This window comes from Fulmarus glacialis, unplaced genomic scaffold (assembly GCF_000690835.1).
Source record: "Fulmarus glacialis isolate BGI_N327 unplaced genomic scaffold, ASM69083v1 scaffold13376, whole genome shotgun sequence".
In the NCBI taxonomy this organism is placed as follows: Eukaryota; Metazoa; Chordata; class Aves; order Procellariiformes; family Procellariidae; genus Fulmarus; species Fulmarus glacialis.
The window spans coordinates 669-22,664 of NW_009216312.1; the positions used below are offsets into that span (position 1 = coordinate 669).

The 21,996-nt window shown below is 35.8% G+C and overlaps 1 protein-coding gene across 1 annotated transcript in view; it reads right to left on the bottom strand.

Annotated features, from left to right (window-relative positions):
* Window positions 1-211: 211 nt before the first annotated feature.
* The window catches only part of MALRD1 (MAM and LDL receptor class A domain containing 1), a gene marked incomplete at its 3' end in the record, with an annotated part of 67,260 nt that continues 45,475 nt past the window's right edge, over window positions 212-21,996 (bottom strand). Inside the window, exons 12-17 of the mRNA XM_009579262.1 lie at window positions 17,254-17,421; window positions 15,507-15,627; window positions 4,159-4,311; window positions 3,899-4,004; window positions 2,270-2,637; window positions 212-624 (exon numbers count right to left, since the gene is read on the bottom strand). Coding sequence (XP_009577557.1) covers window positions 212-624; window positions 2,270-2,637; window positions 3,899-4,004; window positions 4,159-4,311; window positions 15,507-15,627; window positions 17,254-17,421 — 1,329 coding nt within the window. The remainder of the gene's footprint in view (window positions 625-2,269; window positions 2,638-3,898; window positions 4,005-4,158; window positions 4,312-15,506; window positions 15,628-17,253; window positions 17,422-21,996) is intronic.

Here is a 21,996-nt window from a genome sequence, read left to right on the forward strand (position 1 = left end):
AAACATTAAAATAAAGTATTTTAGGGGGAAAATAAATTCAATTAAAAATAAATATTTCAGACATATTTCATCAAAAAACTCCCTACAAGTGTATTTCAAAGTAAATTTGATCAGAGAGTTACAAATAGCTTTGAGATTGCAGAGTCATTTATATACTCGCAGTGTTTTATGATGCAGCAAATAAGCACTTCACAACCTAGAAGGATCATACCTGAAATGGCTTAGAGATGCTGATGTAAAGCATTTGTCTGATCCATCTGTTCCCTTGATTTCCAAACTTGTACCACAACAGCCATCCCTTGGTATTACTCTCAGTTCTCTGGAAGACTGACAGCTTGTAAACTTGCTTTCCAAACATATGGTAATGAAAGCGGAAAATGCAGGTTCCGTTGCCAGAAGGGTTGAAGAGAGGACTAAGCAAAACTGCTTTGTCTTGGAATTGGCGTGGCTCAGAGGATTCCATGTAGAGGTAGTGTCCCCCAGCCGTGCCTGTCGTGTGATCCTTTAATGGGCCTGTATTAATCGTGGGGGTTGGACCCTGTATTCTGATCCAGTCAAAGTCATCCTCAACTTCCTGCTCCCAATTGCACAGGCCATTTTCAAAGTTACATTGTAGGTCAGGGTCTGAAATGTAAACAGAAGAGACTGTCAAGTGAAAGCAGTATCAAAGGGTGATTGTGCTTTAACAGCTTTTTCTCTTTGCAAAAATTTCTCTAATATGGAGAAAAATGCATATCTTCTCCTCCTTGCAAAAATTCCCCTCTGAAGAATAAATATACACTTGCCTGGTCAAAAAAGAAAAATACAATCTTTACTTAATTACCTCCTCTTTCAATACATATCTGGCAAACTGTACCTAACTAATTTATTGAATAAACAGAACTGTGAATAACATTTTATTATTCATAGTATTGAATTTATGTATTTTTATAAATAAAGCATGCAAAGTTTTTTAACTGAAATTTAACTGAGTAAAGGAGTTAAAACTGGGGTTTATTGGATTAAATAAACCACAGGACACAGTCTTGTAGGTATGTGTAATAAGTGACCTAATATGTTTTTGCATGGCAGAAGTAGTCCTAAAAATGGGTTGTGGTTTAGATCTTTATTATCCTCAATAATAGTAGCGTGATAGTTTTATCAAAGCTAAATTCAAGAGAGGCATTTATAACACAACTGTACTTTATTATTTGACACCAAGGCAAAATATATTGATTAGACCAATTACTTCTAATGTAAAAAAATAAAATGTATATCAGAGGTGGAGAACTTGCATTTCATCTTTGCATCTGCCCTTCATAAACAGTAACTGACATAATAGCCAATTCTTTTTTTTTTAATTAAGTGTTATTTTTTATGATGTTTAAAACTGCAAGTCGTATAGTACTTTCTTACTATAGACCTCAAAAGGGTTATAAAGAAGATAGACATTTTACAAGTAGGAAAACTGAGATAGGCTAGAAAGCCTTCATTTTCTTTTAAATTCAGATCAATTTTAAGCTGATATTCAGCAAATACCAGTGCAGGCTGGTATCCCCTCAAGCATGTAAGGTGTCCCCTATTTCTCAAACTCATTGTGATTTGCATAACTTAGTTACCTCAGGATGTGATAAAGCAACTGCTAAGTTAATTTTGTTTTGTATTAATGTTCTTGAGTTCTTAAAATTGATGAATGCATGCCTTGGGGAGAAAATCATCAACAGCGCCCTTCAGCACTTCAAGGTGAATGTCAAAAATGTGAATGACCCGTAGCTTTCCTCAGTAGTTACAGGTTCTTTCTTTGAAAGGAACAATTATGCCCAGCATGACTAATATCTTCTAGTACAGAATATTTTAACTTTTTCTACGTAGAAAGAGTATACGTTATAGAAAGAGATAGGACATACACTCCTCTCAGTCCATATACGTCTTCCACTGTACTTCTACCAGTATAATCAAAGACAGCATGTTAACCCAAATCAACTGGCAGACTGTGAATCCAGTCTTTTAAAATAAACTTGTAATGCACGTGTGTGTTTTACGAAAGTTAAAGAAATATGACTCATTTTGACAAAGGAGATTGAATTCCATTTACTCTCAGTTGTAACTCATCATATGCATATAAGTTAAAATTTTCAGAGTCTGTTTCATCAGTAACTATATTCAGTTGAATCATCGCTGGCTGTGACACTGATAGGCTGTAACAGAACTGTGCTTTTTTACTCCAGGGATGAATTTGGCAAGTAAATTTTGGGTTGATATAAAGTAAGCAATAATGGAAAGTACTTACTACAGTTGTCTTCATCTGATCCATCCCCACAGTTATCCACAAGATCACAGACCAATAAACTGTCAATACATGCTTTTGTGTCTCTGCACCAGAAACGATTAGGACCTTCACAACTTAATGCTGGAGGCGGAAGAGCACAATTTTCAAATGTAATATCATCAATTGCTGAGATGCCGTCATAAAAATTCAGACTGATTTTATCAAGTGATAATTGGAAAGGATGTGGAAGGCGTCCAAGCTGAATGACTGCCTTCAACCATTGATTTCCCTCGTTGTAATATGCCCTCCAAAGGACAGTAGGCTGTTTCAGCCCATCCATAAGCAATTGCATCTCTGCTGCCCCAACTGACTGTCCATAATTGTAATACCTAAAATGATAAAAAAAAAAAAGTTAAGGGTGCAAATGATGAGAATGGACCATGTCATGTATAATAGCCAGTATCTTTTCTTCATAGCTCCATGAAATATAGGAAGTCCACAGTGCCTATTTCCAGTTTACCTGTAACTCAGTCCACTTTCTGTATGATGGTAGGGTAGGCTACTGTATCAGTCCAGGGGTCATTTAAAGAACTAAAGATTCTTTAAGAAGAAGCATACTTCACTAAATTAAAACCCATAACTGAAGAGACATATTTGCTTTCATATTAAGCAACAAATACTGCTTAGTCAGATGCATAATAAGTTTTTTATAAATTTAATTCAATACATAACTGTAGAGTTTCAAGAAGGAAAAACAGAACACTTAGTGAATGCAAAAGTACACCTTCCATCTATGTTAGTTGTTGTTAATATGTTGCATTTTACAGCATTTTTGGAGGATCTCAAAGCATTTAAAAATCATAAATACTTAGGTGAGCAATCGTACAACAAAACTGGGAACAGAACCAACAACTTGTAATTGCCAACTCTATACTCCAACTTCAAATCTTGAGTCTTTGTTAAAAAGACATTTCCTCTTCCTATGACAAATGTATTTGACATTCCTGAGAAAAAGCACACTTGATAGTGTCAAAGTCAGGCCAAATATTTATTTAGACAATAGCACCACTTTTGAGCTTAGTAAACAAATTATCACAGTTTACTTTTCTTGTCCCTCTTCAACAAGATTGCACAAAGACTGAGACAAGAAAATAACTGAAAGGTGTTTGGTTTTTTTTTTCTATATATAAAGAAAGGATTGGAAACAAAGCTCCAATTCTTGCACTGGAGCTTTCTCTTAAAGATGATGCAATCTAATTTTGGACACTGTAGGTGACTCAAGGAGCTATGAGATTTTTGGATGGTTTCCTGTTCTTGAGAAAAATTCCACAACATTTTCAAATTTACTTAACCAAAGTAGAGATGTTAGAAAAATGACTGTGGTATTTGTCTATGTATATGCAGACACAATCCTTTAATATAATTTTGCTCAAAGCCTGACAACAAAGTCATTCTATGTTTCGGTTCTGTTCTCCAAGTGCTTCAGCTTATTTCTGCATACTGTTCACAATGAAGACTATATGATCAAAGAATAAAAAGAAATAAATACTGCAGAGGAAGGTGTGTCTATTGCAAACTATAACCTCAATTTCAGTCCGACAGAAACAATGTGAGATGATCCATGAATTTTAAATCTAAATTATTTCATACCAAAAGGACAATGTGCAATTTGATCCAGTTTGTCTGAACTTTGGACTTCGTAGCCGAGCTACTTGTGAAGTGCTGCTGCTGTTTTTCAGAATGAACATAAAATGACCTACCAAAATAAAACAGAAAACAACGTTTCAGGCTGAAGAAAGAAAGTGTTTCTAAAGGTTTTTAAAGCATTCATGGCCTCCACTTAAAACCTGATTAAAGAGAAGGTATATCTATTCCACTTCTTCTCTGTTTCTAGGCCTGGCTTGTCTTACCTTCAGATTTGTTGCAGGTGTGATCCTGCAGAGGAGCTTGCTTCTGAAAAGCAGGTGCAAGAGCACTACTGGAACTTCTTACCCAGTCAAATTCATCTGCATTTGCAGTTTCAATCCAACCACAGCTCTCTCTTTCAAAGTCACATACAGCAGCTGAAATGAAGAAAGAGACATTGTACTTTATCTCTGTACATGACATTACTAAACAAGCTTTGCAGTATGAAAAGGAAATAAAATGTTTCTAATACTTCACCGATATTCTAGAAAGAGGTTTAGGAAAGGGGCATGGGGAGGCAGAGTACAAGATGGGGTATTCGTTTTATAATAGTTGGGTTAAACAGCAGTCCCACAGGAACAACCAAGCCATCGTTATGTGCAATGTATTTAGTAAAGCAAATCCTTCCCTCTACAGGCACTGCAGCCAAAGCACTCAAAGCAGGCAAGGAGGCGTTGAGAACAGACGTCACAATCCTCATGTTACAGAGCAAGAACACAGAGCACACAAAACAGGAACAAGCCTTCTGCAAGATCTTTTAGGGAATCGCTGTTGGAGCCAGAAATCAAATCCCTTATTTCCTGAATCTCAGCAAGTATGCTAATGACAACAAAACCCTTCCTCTAGTTATAATAGGAATTAAGTTACGTATCAGGCGTTACTGAGACACTATGATATTGTAAAAGGAGGAAATCTCTGAAACACAAACTACTGCAGTGAAAAAGATTTGAAAAACATATTCAGCTGCATTCTTCAATTTTTCATTTAAAAGAGCAGTGAAACTTTAGAAAATGTGTATAATACAAAATAAAGAAAAGAAAGGAGTAGAAGGGTGTCATGTATGAATGAATCTAAATTGACAAATATTTATTATATCAAAATGAAGAAACATCAGGTTTTCCTCTTCTGCACTTAAAAAAAAATCCTCATTAAATCACAAAATTATATTTTTGAGTCCTGTAATTATAACAGGTTTTTAATGGAAAATATTAAGAAAATTATTTCAAGATTTTAAAGCAATTATTTATTAATTATATACATAGAATAAATTAAAAAAGTATTCAGACATGACTGTCAGAATTCTACCATTATTTTAAAACCTCTTATCACAACTTCCAGTGGCCATATCATTACGTTATAGAAAATGCCCATTTAAGAATCAAATGAAGTCTCTTGGAGAATAGGATTACATAAATGTTTCTTTATGGAAGGTATGGGAGGCTTTTGTTTTTTTTTTTTTTCTTCTTTAAGAACTCTGTCACATTAAGTTATACATAATTTGTTAGAAAGAATGAAAAAATCACTAACCAGGCAAGTTAGTATTATTGTTGGTTAGGGCTTCTAAAAAGACAAGATTTTGTGGATTATTAAGCAAAGCACATAGAAATCCACAGTTATTAATACTGCTTCAAAAAAGCACATTCCACAAATATGGAAGACCAAATAACATTTAAGAGATCAAAGAAAATAAGAGTTTGCTATACATATGGTGTATGTGGGTCAGAAATGTCAATGATAAAATGATGTAGGTCAAATGTGACAAAAAAAACAGAAGGAAGAAATTTTTTGATAGGATATTTTGATAGAATAAAATGAAGACAAAAAATATTTGCAAATATTCAAGGACCTAGGCATGACAGAAATGACTGAAAATCCACTGACAGAACATAACATTAAGAGAATATGGAGAGCTATTTCTGATTTGCTTTTTGCTCGATAGAAGAAACTGTCCCATATTCCCAGGAGAACAGCAACAAAGAATATGAGAAACCTTGAACACAGATAGTTACACCAAAAGAGGCAAATAAATGAGGTAAAACTGTTAAGTCTAAACCCAGACTTCTTGCATTTGTAACTTGTAATAGAGACAAAACATAAAAGAAAGGATGCACCAGACCATACATTTAACTTAAGCATGGATGAATACATTGAGATAAAATAACCCTGAAACCTTCAACTAAATCTCAAACCAACTATTTAACACCAAGGGAAGATGCAAGCAAGCTGGTAGAGCCTGAGTGAAATGCACTTGGTTCTTGATGCTTGATAAATCTTCAATCACCTAATTGTCCCATAACCTCTTTGACTGGCACTTCTCTTTCAAAGAGATTATCCAGAAAGAAAGGCTGTTGCTTGGGTACCTCTGTAGTTTCCTTCACAGTGAACACACACAAACTAATCTGCCTTCCCTCCTAGTGCTTTATTTTCTGCCTTTCTCCTATTTCTTATTTTCTCACATGCTCTCTAACCATCAAGTGGCCCTACAGACTCTGCCAGGCTGTCTTCTCCTGTGTTTGAGGAATTTATTGCTAGTTTTTCTTAAACTTTTTTTGTCATCCTTACTGTGTTTTGACATTTAACCTACCAAAATTTGTCATCTTTTCTACCTTTTTCATTTGGACATTACTTCAGCTATTTGTTTGATGCTTTTTTAATTCTAATAATATCCATGCCACCTGTATGGATACCTTTTTCTTTGCTGCCCCTTTTAGCATTTTTTTTAACAAGCTCCCTCAATAATCATGAAGGAACCAGAGTGATATACTGTGAGCATAGTATTTAATATGATGTTTTAAGAAAGCTGCCTTTACATCTTCAGCAGATTTAGTTTTCTCTGAGCTGACTTGTTACACAAAACTCGATTTCCTTCTGATTTTGGCTTCTTATGCAAAGTGCTTTACCCTTTTCTGTTTTGAGGAGTTTCACTCAAATGCCTTCACAAATCAGATGTGCAGCTTCTCTGTAAGTTGAACAATGCCTAACAAGAATTTAAGAAAAAGTCCTGCCGAAAATGGTGTTTAAAACCAGATGTTTAAAAATTAGCATTTCTGCACGACTGCAAGTTCATCAATCTCTGCATCCTCCAAAAATCTCTCCCTGTCTCTCGGCCTATGTATGTTTATGCAAAATGCACCATTAAAAAAATCCAGGTGAAGAGATATCATCATCATCATTGGCTTACAACTTTTTCTTTTACTTAAAAGCTATTTAAAAAGGCTCTAATATGCCAATAGACTTTAAATTTTTTTTTAATCAGTAATTTTAAGATAAATTTAGGAATTTATAGCTAGATGTCATAAAGAAGAAAATCTTCAAATCTAGGAACCAAAACCAGTTTAACTGTGGACATATGCATCCTAATAAGTTATTTTAACCCCCTTTATAATACAAACACACTGAAAAGTGTTACATCTGCCTTCTCATATTTATGTTTTCTATCACAGCTATTGTTTGCTAATATCATGATATATACACACTCAAATAACACTGTACTTTGTAGGTGCACTGGCCTAATTTCTACAGTAAAAAACTGAATAGTGGTCAATTAAAAAACATATTGCAAAAGTTAATCAGTAATAAGCGATGTTAACTGGAAAAAAAACCCCAAAAACCAAGTTATTATTTGAAGATCAAACAAGTTTGATCTTTACAAAATCCCAGTTAGAATTCCCCCTTCCCTCACTTTCCATCCGCAAATATTATCTGCTACATTTTAAAAAAAAAAAAGACAAACTACTTCCACATAAAGATTTAAAGTAAAAAATTGAATGCTAACTTAATTTGCATGATGATATTCTTATATATATAAAATCCTAGTTTAAATCTAACAATTGTTTAGGACAGACAGATATGGTAGTCTCCTCTACGGATGGCTACAGGAAACAAAGCAATCCAGAACATTTTCTTCTGCTAATTTCTGTTGGGAAATCCATTTCAATAACCATGAAATAGCAACAGACCTACTTGTGATTTCAGTCATGTGGGCTTTTTAGTAATAGACAAACATGACTTGTAGATAACACATAGGTGTATATCTCTTGTGAAATGAGGAAGAGTTTTGCATGTAAGACAGGCAAAATATGCAGAGGGAAAAGATTTTGTTATAAATAAATCTAGTGATTTTACTGTGCACCTATATTTTTAACAAGCTAACTGCACTACCTGTCTCCTAACACTAACTTAGCTGTAGGACTTGCAAAGACTGAGATTTGTACATAGGCAAAATAAAATTTTGTAGGTGCACACACAGCACTAATAAACCCTGCATCTAACCTAAATATTGCCCACAAGAAATAACTGTGCTGTCACATGAAATTGTTACAATTGCATTTTCTAAATAATGATATGAAAATAATGTTCACTACACAACTCTGATTTTGATGCCAGTCCATTCTGTGCAGTGAGGCAGATATGCCATCATCTAACTAAAGGCAGTTTCATAACAGCATTGCGTCCAAACCCACTGGTTTATTAAATCCGTCATTTTCTGGAAATCTCTCGGTTCATAAGATACTGTCATTTGCAAATGCTTCTCAGGTTCTGAATGGGAGTGATTACAGTGTATTGATATGGGAAATAGTCCTAAAATAATAAAAGCATCCAAAATAATCAAACTACATTTGATTAACATTTTCATTAGAAATATAGCAAATTAGGTCCAAATCTCTCCTCCGTTCAAAAATGTTAATGAAGTCTGAAGAGAATTAAATTTCTTAAACACCACAATAACCTGGTGATTTAGGCTGTTGGATACCCAGGTCCAGGTGAAATAAAATAAGAGAAGTTTATGTATTCTTTAACAATCAAGTGTTTGGCTTTCTGCACCCATTAGAATGCTCCTTCTATATAACTGAAGAGGAAAGTTCCTGGTTTTATTGAACTCAACAAAAATAAGATCTGATGGTCATTATTCAGGCCATCTTGTTATTTACCCTGTGTTCTCTGCCACTGAAGTTCATGCAATATTTGTTGTCACAGTGCATAATTTGCAAGAAACTAGATAGGAGTAACTACACAACAATGAGAAATACTTTTTGCCCAAAAGTATTACATAGACATTTGCTGACAGAAGTAGAAAAGTTAAATTAATTACTTCCGGGTTCTATAGAAATTCTGAAAGTGTGTGTGGCAGAAAAATGCACTTGCTCTTTCCTCAATGCTCTTTCTTTCCACAGCTTATTTCCCCTTTTACCTATTCCACATCTGCTCTTCTCTGACCCCTTATCTCTGTCCTAGTCTCACTGGAAAGCTGGAAATCTTCACTGTCTTTCCTCATTTCCCCAGACAGCTCCTTGTTCCAGGTCCTCTCATGTTGTCTCTGTTCTTTGCCACTTACTGCCACACTTTATACTGATCCCTCCCAAACTTCACTGCTCCACATCCGTATTCTTCATTCCCATTCTCTCCTTGTTTTATTCTCTTTTACCAAACTTTTAATCTTTCATTATTGTTATCTCTCCTGACATTGTATCACTGGCTTTTTCACCAGCTGGTCTTAATCGTTCCCCCACTGAGGCCTGGGTCCTTCCTCCCTGGCTTCCTCCAGCCCCCTGGTTACTTCTCTCACACACCAGCAAGCTCAAGCAGTGCAGCCTTTGCAGCCATTCATTGTTCACAGCCAAAGGTGGTTTCCTGTCTCTGCAGGTGGCATTTTAGTCCCATCACTTCCCCATTTAACTTCCACAAGTTGATCCTAATGGAGTTGTCTATACACTTCCAGTCTTGGGTCCCTTCTCCAATTTACAAGCTGACAATCTTTTCACTCCTTGACCTGGCTGTTGTTCCTCGCCTCGCCTTTAAAGACAACTGATGTGTCTGGCTGAAATGAAGGTGTAGCAAGCATATGAGAGAGACATTTTGGCATGCAAGATTTTGACTCTAAAAATGACATTTCGGAAAAGTTACCTTATGACCACAGCAGAATTTTTATGCTTTGGCAAGATTAGTAATGGGTAATATGGGGAATGTTTCTTATAATACCAAGGAAATTTTTACTACTTATACAAAGGTAACCATTAGAAACCTAATAATGCTTATAGTTAAACAATTATGCCACAAAAGTGTTTTTTAAGAAACAACACATGCATCATTCTCTTTATTTACCTCCTAAGTCAAATTAAGCTACATAAAACTCTGTACTAACATATAGATTATGTCCAGTTTATGAATTACTTAAAACTAGCCTTAACATGCTTATGCTGCCCTAGATTGTACACCATAGAAATAATAAATATTGAACACATGTTTCATTTATAAAGACATAAATACAAAACAGTATTAAGTGTATATGTTTTATTTTTATCCAAATGTAAATTATTTCATATTTATTTTATGTATAAAAACTTATCATTATTCCTGATAATCCACACCATAAGTAGACAGAGAAAAAACCACAAAAGACAGAGCACAAGGGATGAATTGCCAAAGGTCAGACAGAATACCAGGAATACGTTCATGTTATCAGATTACTTTCCAATCTGATCTTATTCCCTATTCCATCATCATCATTCTTAGGTTGGAAAAGTGAGCATTTAGACTCCACCAAATGCATAGGATGTAGACATTAGAAATTATACTGTACGTTCATCTTCCAGAGCATAAACACACAATGTGATAGGTGTGTTAGGTCACTGCTGTAAATCTGCAGCTTGAAAAAGGCAGTTGCTTTTCTCTTCTGCTTTAATGCATGGAAGTCATGCATAATAGCTTTATAGCCATAGTAAATTCTTCAGCTGTAGAAGAAAAGCTGTGAGCTAATAGTCAGGAGTAGCGGCACTCAAGAAAGAGAACATTTAATAGCTTATATATTTTTTTTTTTTTCTTTTTTCAACTAATCAGAATAAATTTGAATGATTTTTTTTCAGTCCAGGACATGTATTTTTGTAATATGCAACTAGAAAACTGGAAGAAAGAATAATCTCATCATGCATCAGTATCAAGAACATGAATGTGGTTCTAAGACCAAAGTGAAGCAAACAAATTCACTGGCAGTCTTGTATATGAAGAGAAGTAACAAAGATAGTTTCTTGCAAGAACTGGGAGCTCAGAAATCTACACTGAGATCGGAAAGACAGTCCAAAAAGTGGAGATCTCCAATGGAATTCTTCCAGTCCTGACAGAAAGAACAACTCATTTGAGAGAGAATGAAAACCAACAGATGACTCAAGGATTGATGCTGTGACATGAGAAAATTGATGGAGACCCTGCTTGTACAGTGGACTTGGTGGACCCAAGCATCTAAGGAAATCACCTTGCTGGAATTTAAGATAAAAAGATGTAAATGAAAAATATTTTGAAAGATATTTTAAGCCCATGTAATAACCTTGCCTCGTTCTCATACCAAGAGGAAAAACTTACATTAATAAAGTTAAGGAGCATACAATCACCAGCAGATGGAACATCATGGAGAAAAATGTTAATACTGATGAACAATGTAGTTATAGGTGGTGAAGTCAACAAAATATCTTGTGCTTAGCCAAGCTAAGAAATTAGGAAAAGGGACTAAGAAAAATGAAATGCTTGCATCCAATTGCAAGAATATACATAACAAAATGTAGAAAGTAATGGTACACTATATAAGCATGAAGATGGTGAAATACCATTTGAGAAGAATGATAAGAGCTATTCGAGTGCTGTAGACTGCCAGACTAATGTGCTGAAAGGCAAGTTTATTGCTTGGAAACAGTCAACTTGCCAAACTACTTGCAGAGACATTTGTGTACCTACATTCTGCTTCCCACATTAGAAGCTAGACACACTGAGCCCACTTAGCAGTACAACAATGATTTATAAGTAAGCAATGTATTTACAGCAAAGATCGCTATACATATACTTATAACGGCTCCATAGTTTAACCTTTAACATGGCACTGTTAATGTATCATCTGGGCAAGTGAGTCTTGGGTATAATAAAAGTTTCTTCAGTCATAGAGTTAGAGAAAAAAGAAAGAGAAATTCAGTTGCCATATAGGAAGCTTGTGATTAAGGATAATCTAGGGCTAGGTTAAACACCTAACTGCACATTTTTCTACACTTTTAGGTATAATGTTGAAATGAAAACACAGGCTGAATAGCTAAAAGGAAGGGTGTTTTGAAACATAAATGACCATATTTGAAGTGGAAACAGTAGATTTTAGTTTTCTTGATTAAAAGCTACCAGCTAGCTGCTATCCCAGAGCAGTGAAAGAGATCTTGCATGCAACTAAATCTATTTAGAATGTTTTTAATTAAGCTATTGATTTGGAAGTGTTGTTATTTGGTCAGAGAACAAAATCCCAGTACCCGAGTTCAAGAAAGGTAATGGCAGAGCAATCCAGACTATCATAACCCAATAATACATAGGATGTGCAAGCACCTTTTGAAGAAAAGTACAAAAAACATGAAGTAAATCAAAAAGCAGTAAGTATAATAAGAGTTTTAATATGAGTAATATGGGCAGGGAGGGTGTAAAGAAGTAAAAACTCTTCTTGGGGGTGCACAGTGAAATGAGCAGAAGCAATAGGCACTTGTTGTTGTACTGTAAGGGTGATCAAACACTGGAACAGATTGTCCTGAGCAGCTGTGTCGTCTCCATCCTCAGAGATGTTCAGAACCCAACTGTGTAAGGTCCTGGGCATCCTGCTCTGGTGGACCCTACTTTGAGCAGCGGGGGTTAACTGGATGATCTTCAGACATCCCTTCCAACCTCAACTATTCTATCGTAACAGCAGAATTTTTTCCCCATCTTCACTCTGGCCCACTGGAAAGATATTCTGCCTAGTGAACATTTCTTTTATCTGCTAAAAGTCAAACAGATTTTTGTTTATCTCTCAAATTTCCTAATAAAAACTATAAAGTATAAGCATGGATTTTGGATTGTATTAGCACCTGTGAAGAAGTTTATGTTTTGTGATGCATAACACAGCACAGTCAGAAAATACTACAAGGATCTTGTCTAAATATTTCTGTTATTTGTGGGAATGCTAGAAACCATATGCTCTATTTTAAAAAAAAACCCTGTACTAAATATTGCTCATGGCAACTCCCTTTGAAAATGCATCACAACTTTTATAGCATAGTTGATAGTTCAATGCAAAAGCAACAGATTCATTTTCAAAGATGGAAAGTATAACCATGATTTCTTATGCAGAGCAGGTAATTGAATGAATCAAAAAGACTTTTGAAGCTACATATTAGTGGCCCTGAAACATTTCCAAGCTCTGTTCTGACTGTACAGTGGAGAGGGACTCTGAGAAACATCACTACCCTCTACTTTCCCAGGTCTCAGTTTCCATGAAGAGCAAACCCAGACACGTAGCCCAGAGAGGAGTCACAGCACATCCGAACGGAAAATGTTAACACAGCCTAAATTGTATCTGTGACCACGTCTGTGCAGAGATGCTTTATGTACAGTCCAGCTGTGGTACCTTCACATCAAAATTAAGTATACAAAACATACAATCTGAATGCTCGTCTGTGACAACTGCGTTTTTCATGTTTCTTATCTCACTGTTTCTCAGGTCTAATTGCAGGACCATCTGCCCTTTAAGAAGAGGCGTCTCACACAGTGGTGCCACAGAATTTCCAAATTTGTACAAGTGTAACATATTTTCCTCACATTTTTTTAGCATAATTTTGTATGTGTGAGAGTATGTGTGCAAAATTGTGTGCACAAGTTCTGGTTTTTACAATGGTTTCCTGAATCAGTTTCCAATATCGTACAGATTAAGATTTTATTCAGTATAACACTATACCTGATATTTAGCATCTTAAGAGTTATAAAATAAAATACTGTATTTTAAGCAACACTTTCTACCAAATAATTAATCAAAGACCTTTTTTCTGGTTTTAATGCTAAGAGGGAAGTAGCTGCTGCAGAAAATAAATGGGGGAAAATTCAGGATAAAATCAAAATGAGATAATTATTTCTCAAGAGCTTTTACTTTTAATTAAATTACAACATTTATAAAGTCATGAAAGCCTGGCAAATAGAACAAACAAATATAGTTTCAGGAGCCTTAGATCTTTAAATTTTCACTTACGACACTTAGCTTCATCACGGCTATTTGAACAGTCAGGTGTAAAATCACAACATTTGTCAGATGAAATACATTGTCCGTCCCCACATGAAAAAAGTCCCAGTGGACAGTAGAAAGGTGAAGAATTAGCATCTGCAAATTCTGTTTCCCCTTAAAAATCAGAAAAGAAAATATAAGTAAAAACACACGTATATATAAAATTCTAAGAAGTGCTTTTTATCATCTTTGAATATAGTAACATACTCAGCATAAGGAACATCTCACCACCTATGAAGTGAGCTGAATTATATCACAACTGATAAAAAACACAGCTGATGTTAGTGTCTGGTGCTTTTAAACTATATATTATTCTCCACAATATTCAAACTTCTGTGTGAAGAATTATCAAAACCACCTTAAAGTTACATGGCCAGGCTCCAGCTGAGAGGCGAGGTGCTGTGTACAGCAGCCTGCTGTTTCCCCCGCAGTCGGGAGCAGGTCTTTCACAAAAGGTTTCTGCTGTAGCGGTTGTTTCTCTGCATCCAGCTCACAATGAAAGTTCCAAGAAGCCAAATGTTTGATGTTGCACCACTACTAGCTTGCACCTCAACCTACACATTAGAAAACACCCCAAATTTCAATGAATGGGGAAACAAAAAGCCGAGGACTACTGGTTTTACTTCAGCAGATTTCCAGAAAGAGAGCAAATGAGAGGAATGACATGTAGCTTTTCATCTTTTTTGTTTAACTTAGCTTTTTTAGATACTCATGTTGCTCTTCAGACAGAGATTTTTTTTTTTTTTAATCTTCTAAAAATAACAACTTTCTTACTGATGGGTAAATAGGGGAGTTGTTGGGAAATTAATTAAAGCAAATTAATGTTTCTTCAAATACCTAGCTACCATCAATCAGACTGTATATAGGGATCAGAGAAGCCTTAAAAACACAACACTGAAGTTTTCTATTATGCCTTTAAATTTTCCAACAAAGAAGAAATTCAGAGATCTGCTGGGTATAACCCATCAGCATTAACACTGACCGCGTATGTGCCCATGCCATTTTAGAAAAGTAGTCATTAATAGTCAAGAGGACCAGAAGCAGGAGTCTGACAGAAGGTTACATTATTTCATATTTCCATCCGTTGGCACTTCAAGATTACAGAGTGTGAGTACACAGATAAGTTTGGTGGGCATTTGCTGTATGTTAGGTATTTGACAGTAATGATAGGAAAACCCCCTTGCCCTAAAGATAATGCAGTGGAATTTGCTCTTCAGTGAAAGATATAAGATGCTTTGCTTCTGTCTCTGCATCCAAGTGTGAATGTGGGCAGGTACTACATAGTAAGTGGTATCTAGAAATTCCCACTGCAGTTCACTTCACAGAGCTGGTGCAAACTACTTATAGCAGCTAGTGTGTAACACAGGATGAGAGCCTTCATTATAGATGATTGATTACAGCACATCAACTTTTTCCTCAGATTATCCCCTACTTTCTTAAAGGTATCTTGAAGTTGTCCGTCGAATCACAGTTATACATAACGGACATTGGGGAAAATGTATTGAAAACCACAGAACTTACCTTCACTTTCTTGGCTGACGCCTGGAAGTGATTTATTCACAACCCCACATTCCTTTGTTATACTGATGTCATCAACAGCAACAATAGCATTTGTTGTTAGAATAGTAGCTCGTAAAATAATCTGTAAAGACAAATAAATAAGTTATCTCATTAAAGGTGACATGATAAAAAGACATACATAGATTCCTTTATAATTTACATAATCTGCACAGGAAGTAAATACCCCCTACAACCAACTCTGAGTACCAGCCAGAAAAAAATACGACTGAGATTTGATCAAAGCCAGAAAGTTACACCTCAACTGTCAAAGCCGTAACTACCTTTACTTGTGGAAAGTTCTGCAACCCAGATGACCTTGCTTCAATCTAAGCTGGTAAAAATCATCACTATTTGAATTAATTGTCTTCCTGCTGGAAACGATAAAAGTTATACATCCTGGGCTGCATCAAAAGAAGCGTGGCCAGCAGGTCGAGGGAGATGGTTCTGTCCCTCTACTCTGCTCTGGTGAGACCCCACCTGCAGTACTGCGTCCAGCTCTGGAGTCCTCAGCACAAGAAAGACATGGACCTGTTGGAACGGGTCCAGAGGAGGGCAACAAAAATAATCAGGGGGATGGAACGCCTCTCCTATGAAGAAAGGTTGAGGAGTTGGGGTTATTCAGCCCAGAGAAGAGAAGGCTTCAGGGAGACCTTATTGCGGCCTTTCAATACTTAAAGCGGGCTTGTAAGAAAGATGAGGACAAACTTTTTAGCAGGGCCTGTTGTGACAGGACAAGGGGGAATGATTTTAAACTAAAAGAGGGTAGATTTAGACTAGATATAGGGAAGAAATTTTTTACAATGAGGGTGGTGAAACACTGGAACAGGTTGCCCAGAGAGGTGGTAGGTGCCCCATCCCTGGAAATATTCAAGGTCAGGTTGGACGGGGCTCTGAGCAACCTGATCTAGCTGAAGATGTCCCTGCCCATGGCAGGGGGGTTGGAATAGATGACCTTTAAAGGTCCCTTCCAAACCAAACTATTCTATGATTCTATCTTTTTAAATGAGCTATTCGGGGTTACCAAATATGATGGTTTACACCTCCATTTAATGAAGTCAACAACATGTGGTACAGTAAATGTAGGGATTGTGAGGATGGATTTGTAAATATAAGGAAATCTCCAGGAGACCATAAAAGGAAGTAAAGTTCAGTCATAACTTACCAATAATGAGAATTGAGTGCCCTTTCTTTTAGACCATTTTATAGATGAGACTTAAAATGAAAAGACCAAAACTGGAATTTTGATTTACTGAATCCTTATACTGATTCCCCTAACAGTTCCTTTCTAAGTTTTAGTAAAGTGTAGCAGCCTGAGATTATGTAAAAATAAAATTAAACTCCAAAACTGCTAGTTGTTTCTGTGATCAATGCTGCAAGTTAAAGTATCTACACTTCTCCTGCCTTTAGCCAATATAATTATGCCCTCACTCTGATCAGCAGTTTTTATAGCAAGTTCATTTTTTAAAAGCTACTGCACTATTGCTACTTGATTTTTATTACAAAAAGGTGATTCTAATGCATATAATACTGAACAATGGTGATGTTCTTTAATAGCTACATCTATTGAAAGAGCAGAATGAAATTCTTTTTTATATGAGCATTAAAGAATAGAAATTCTGGTTTTATATTTCATTATAAAAGCAAATTAATTCTAAAGGCCAAATTAGAGTAACTTTCTGAAAGCAATGTAAACGTAATTTCTAATTACCTGAAAAGGTAAGTCCTCAGCTGCACTTTCTACAGGTATATTCACTTTTGTCCACTGCATCTCAGGCAATCTTGAAATGTCAAGCAATTTTTCCAAACTTCCATCCAATGCAGTTCTCTTAAAGACAGAAAGCTGGGAATCCTGAGATAACCAGTACCAAAATCTTACCTGTTGAAAGAGTTTTTAATGAAACACTTTAAAAACTATATAATCAATCTGCAATAAATTAAGTACCAACTCATATAGGTACATTATAACACAGAATGACATGACAGGTCTAAACACAGCCTTGGCATAAAAGAAAGAGATGGCATGTTGAGGAGCAGTATTATGTCTAAAGATAAAACCATAATTAAAAGTAAAGCTTATTTTTAAAACTTACTTTGAACTTGTATCTATCAACTGATATGACCTCTCTTAACTCTTTTTAGCTTAGTAAGGACTTAGAAATTTCTCAAAGATTATTTTTCTTCACAAATGCTGAATATAGGACAGCTTCATAAGTATGTTAATCTCAGAAGTGCAACTGTTGAGGTACTTATATGAAAGAAACCTTATGATCTTTTATTTCCACAACCAACACAAATTAAAATTATCTGAAGACAGATGTTTAAAATAATCTATTGATCTCCTGAAACAAGTGGATTGACCAATATATGGGAAGAAAAAACAACTGTAGGTGGATGAGGCTACAAAAAACTGCTTGCCAAGCAGAAAAGATCAGAAAACAGTGAGAATCCCAGTTCACTATGCCTCCCCTGCAATACAGAGTAAACTTGATACATTTGATTTTTTTTTTTTTTTTAAGATACTACCTAGACAAAAATTCAGCTGAGAACTGCAGGCAAGAAATAAGATTTTCAAAGGCTATTTTTTTTTTCCTTCCTCCCAAGTCCTTCCTGCTTCTTCACATAGTGAAAGACTAAAATTTCTTCAACTGCAGACTCTTTGCTTCCCTGCAAAAGCCTTGATGATACTTCAATCTTCATGAAGGTAAAACAAGAGCTGTAAAAATAGCTTTTCCTACCCAGTTCTCTGCCCATCTTCATATGATCTCACACTGTGAATCTTGGATCATCACACTACAGAGAGAAAGTTTCCTTTTATTTTTTCATGTTATATCAACTTTTAAACAGAGTTAAAGAATGCAGACCATTTTGGGCTAATAGCCAAATGAAACTTTTTTTTTTTGCAAGATAAATACGAGAAAGCCCATCTTTAGCCTCAGGGCAAACACAGATGCATGTGTTAGCCAGCTTTCAGTTAGACATGACACAATTAAAGTCTTTTATTTGAGCAAGACAGTTGACACAATAGGCTGTACAGGTCATGGAAAAGCATTATATTAGGGACTGTAACAGGCAAAACAGCCTTAGGGTAGTGGTGTAATTTTTACTTCATTTAATTTATTATGAATTAATGCAAATTTCTAATCACTGGTTGGGCTACTGAGAAAAAAGAAAAAAGAAAACAAATATTTAAACACAAACTTGAGTAAACACCTTTCCTCCCCCTTCCCCAGGCCAGTTTAAATCAAACACTTAGTCTGCCCCCTTCCTAATCTTAATTTCCCTAATTTTTGCTGCAGGTTACACTCAGTCTGGCCCATTTCCTTTGGTGAGACAGCAGGTGGAGCAGGAGGTTGGGCATGGGAGTAATGGTTTCTTTCTGGTGCTCCCTACGCTCCCTCCTCTGCTCATTGCTTCTTACTTTTCTTCCCCTGCTTCAGCTCAGGGCTTTGACAGGCCACAGTCCCTCTGGGGTGTCCCCACACCAGCATGGGTCACCCACAACTCCAGTTCTCTCAGAGCCATACCTCCTCATCATGGACCACCTCCTTCTGTGGGTACATCTCCAGCTGTGTCCCCAACAATGTCCCCTTCCACACCTCTCCTCCTTGTTTGTCCCCAAGAGATCTTTTTTCTTTTTTTCTTTTTTCTTCTTTTTTAAGGGAAGTAGTAGTTCAAAAGTAACCAGACTCTGAGAGGAGTCTTTTCTTCAATAAATTATCACATTAGCGTCTCTGTTAAAGCTGTAGTCCCTTAGCGTGCCAAGGAAGTTGAAGAACAGTTGAAGAAATCGGTGAATTAGAGAAGTCCTTACATTGAAATAATTGACTAGTAATCTGAAAATCATTGTGCATGTGGATTCACTATCTATCACTTCTGGCCTTGAATTTAATCCATACAATTGGCAAATACACCAAAGACACAACATCTGCTATGTATGAAGGGAGAGTTTGTTTTTGTTTGTGTTACATAGTACAAAGTAGATCAGTGGATACTGGTGGAAATATTCTTGTCACAACACACTGTTACTTTTTAATATCTTCTGGCTTCAAGGCTGGTGGACTTGATCTCTTAATTTCCCATAGTGTTTCTTTTTTCCCCATTCAGGAAAATCACATATTAATCTCAAGACTTATTAATAAATTGAAATACTTTCATGTAATGTTTTTTCCCCACCAGAAAGCTTAAGGAATACAAAGCAGCAGGTATACAAACACTTTTCAAAATGAGCTGTTTGAAGAACTATACCCTAAACAATCTAGATGTAAGGTTTATGTTTATAAAGCAGCTTTTCAAACAAATTTGTGGTTTTATTACAGAAGAAATAAAATTACCCTCCCTCTCTGTCTACATGTTCTACTTTACAATGACTACTCTGTCCATTAAAGAGCCATAAACAGAGAGTGAAACTAGAAATTTGCTTCCACAACTCCAAAAACTTAAGCTAAATGAATATGTTTCTTAGCTGACATCTACATAAAGACTCAGCTACAAGAAGCTGCAGAAAGAAGTTACTTCTAAGCTTCAAGTAACCAGTAAGGCACAATATAAAACTGTTATCCCTCAACTCCAATTTTATTTCTTTCTTCCTTTTTTTTTTTTAAACAACTGGAGCCAAAGAACTTGTAAAGCTATTAATAAACATAGATCTCTTTCTGTATATCTTTTTATCCTCTCAGTGGGACATCCAACAGAGGGCAACATCTCACATTTATACGCAGAGAGCGTAACACATCCTAATGAGCAACCCCTACTCCTTGCTCTTTCCCAGAAATAAAAGTCTGCAGGGAAAATGCGGCAGAAAGCCAGGCTTCCAGTCTTCAAAAACACTCTCTTTTCAGACACGTATAGCTGGGTAAGAACTTGCCCTAGATTTTGTTGAATCTGGGATCTTTAAATACATTCAATACGTGCATACCTAACATTAAAATTGGTTCTTTTCTGACTTTGAACTAATGTATGTGCATCCCCACTGCATTTGTATTTATTTTGAATGCAGACCAAACTCTGCAATAGATCTAACCAGAATGATTCGTTGATTCACATACCAGTTGTGCCCACTTCACCTTAAGGATTTCTAAGATAAATTAATCTGAACCTGAAAGGTACTTATCTACTCAATATCAAAGTCTACAAAAGAGGTATGAAACTGCCTGAACGAATGCATTGTGTGTGCAAAAGTTGTTGGTGTCCCAGGAGTAATGCAACACGCAGGGTTCCGGTGGGATGCTGCAAGGCCTTCTGTGTTCCCTGCAGCAGCATTCTGCTTGATTTCATTCTGCACCTATTTCATTTGTGATTTGTTACAACACTAAGAAGCCATGTGAAGATTAAGAACTGAGAGAGTGCACTAAATGACAGCAAGGCGCTGTTCTTAAATTGTTTAAGAGGTTTCTACTCTTCATCTGCAAGTTGCAACTATTCAGTTGAGATCTGGTAACTCGTTGATGTGCATAGTCCAAGTCAGCTACAGTCTGAAGTAAAACAGGTTTATCTAAGCCAACACTTGTTTCAGGTCCCTTACACTAGGAAAAAAAAAAAAAAGAAGCCTAGGTCCTGCTGCAATAAAATTCTGCTATTTGTTGGGCCTTCTAAGTGCAGGTTCTCCACATATTGTTTTCTGACATTTTTATTTTTGAAAAAAGTTTTCCTAAGTGAAATTACAGTCTCTGTTCTACATGGACTCTGAAAAATTAAGCAACCAGTCTGAATTTATTTTATTTCTTTAAAGACTCTTTTTGCTACCGAACACAATAAAATTATTTTGGCAAGCTTTCCCTATCTTTTCCTTTTCTTCTCTGTGACTTCTTAATTCAGAAGTCATCATGCAGTAACAAAAAAAACATAACATCATAGCTACACTTCTCCCCAATACGGCATAAGCTTTGAAAAGTTATGGAATAGAAAACAAAAAGCTTCAGAAAAAAAGACAAAAACTTATAAAACTGTATTGCATCTATTTACTTTATTCAGTGGCCAAAAGGATAAACAAAAATACAGTTGAGAATGTTTTCTTGTATGTATATTTCTTTAATAATATAATTATATATATTTAATGTATTTCTTCAAGTTCTATTTTAAAAATAGATATTTTGTTGAAAATTACAACATTCTAGTTATAAAACTGTATTTTCATTTTTCATCTAAGACATTTCTATTTTTTAGTCCTCCTGACCCGTTTTTTCCAGATAGCTTTCTAGTTTCTCAGATCAACCGCCATCCTGGCTCGTTGCTTTTGCATTCCTCTGCAGAGCCACAAGACTTTTGACAAAAAAAAAACATTTCAAGGTAAACTCTCGATAACTGATCTGCTTAAAAAGCATCCTCCTCAAATCATCAATTAAAATTTAGTATGTGTCTGGAGCATGGTAGCTAATTCTCTCCAGCATAGTTAATCTATATAGCGACTTCAAACCACAGATCTCCTATTATAGGACACTGGATGTGTGAGTCT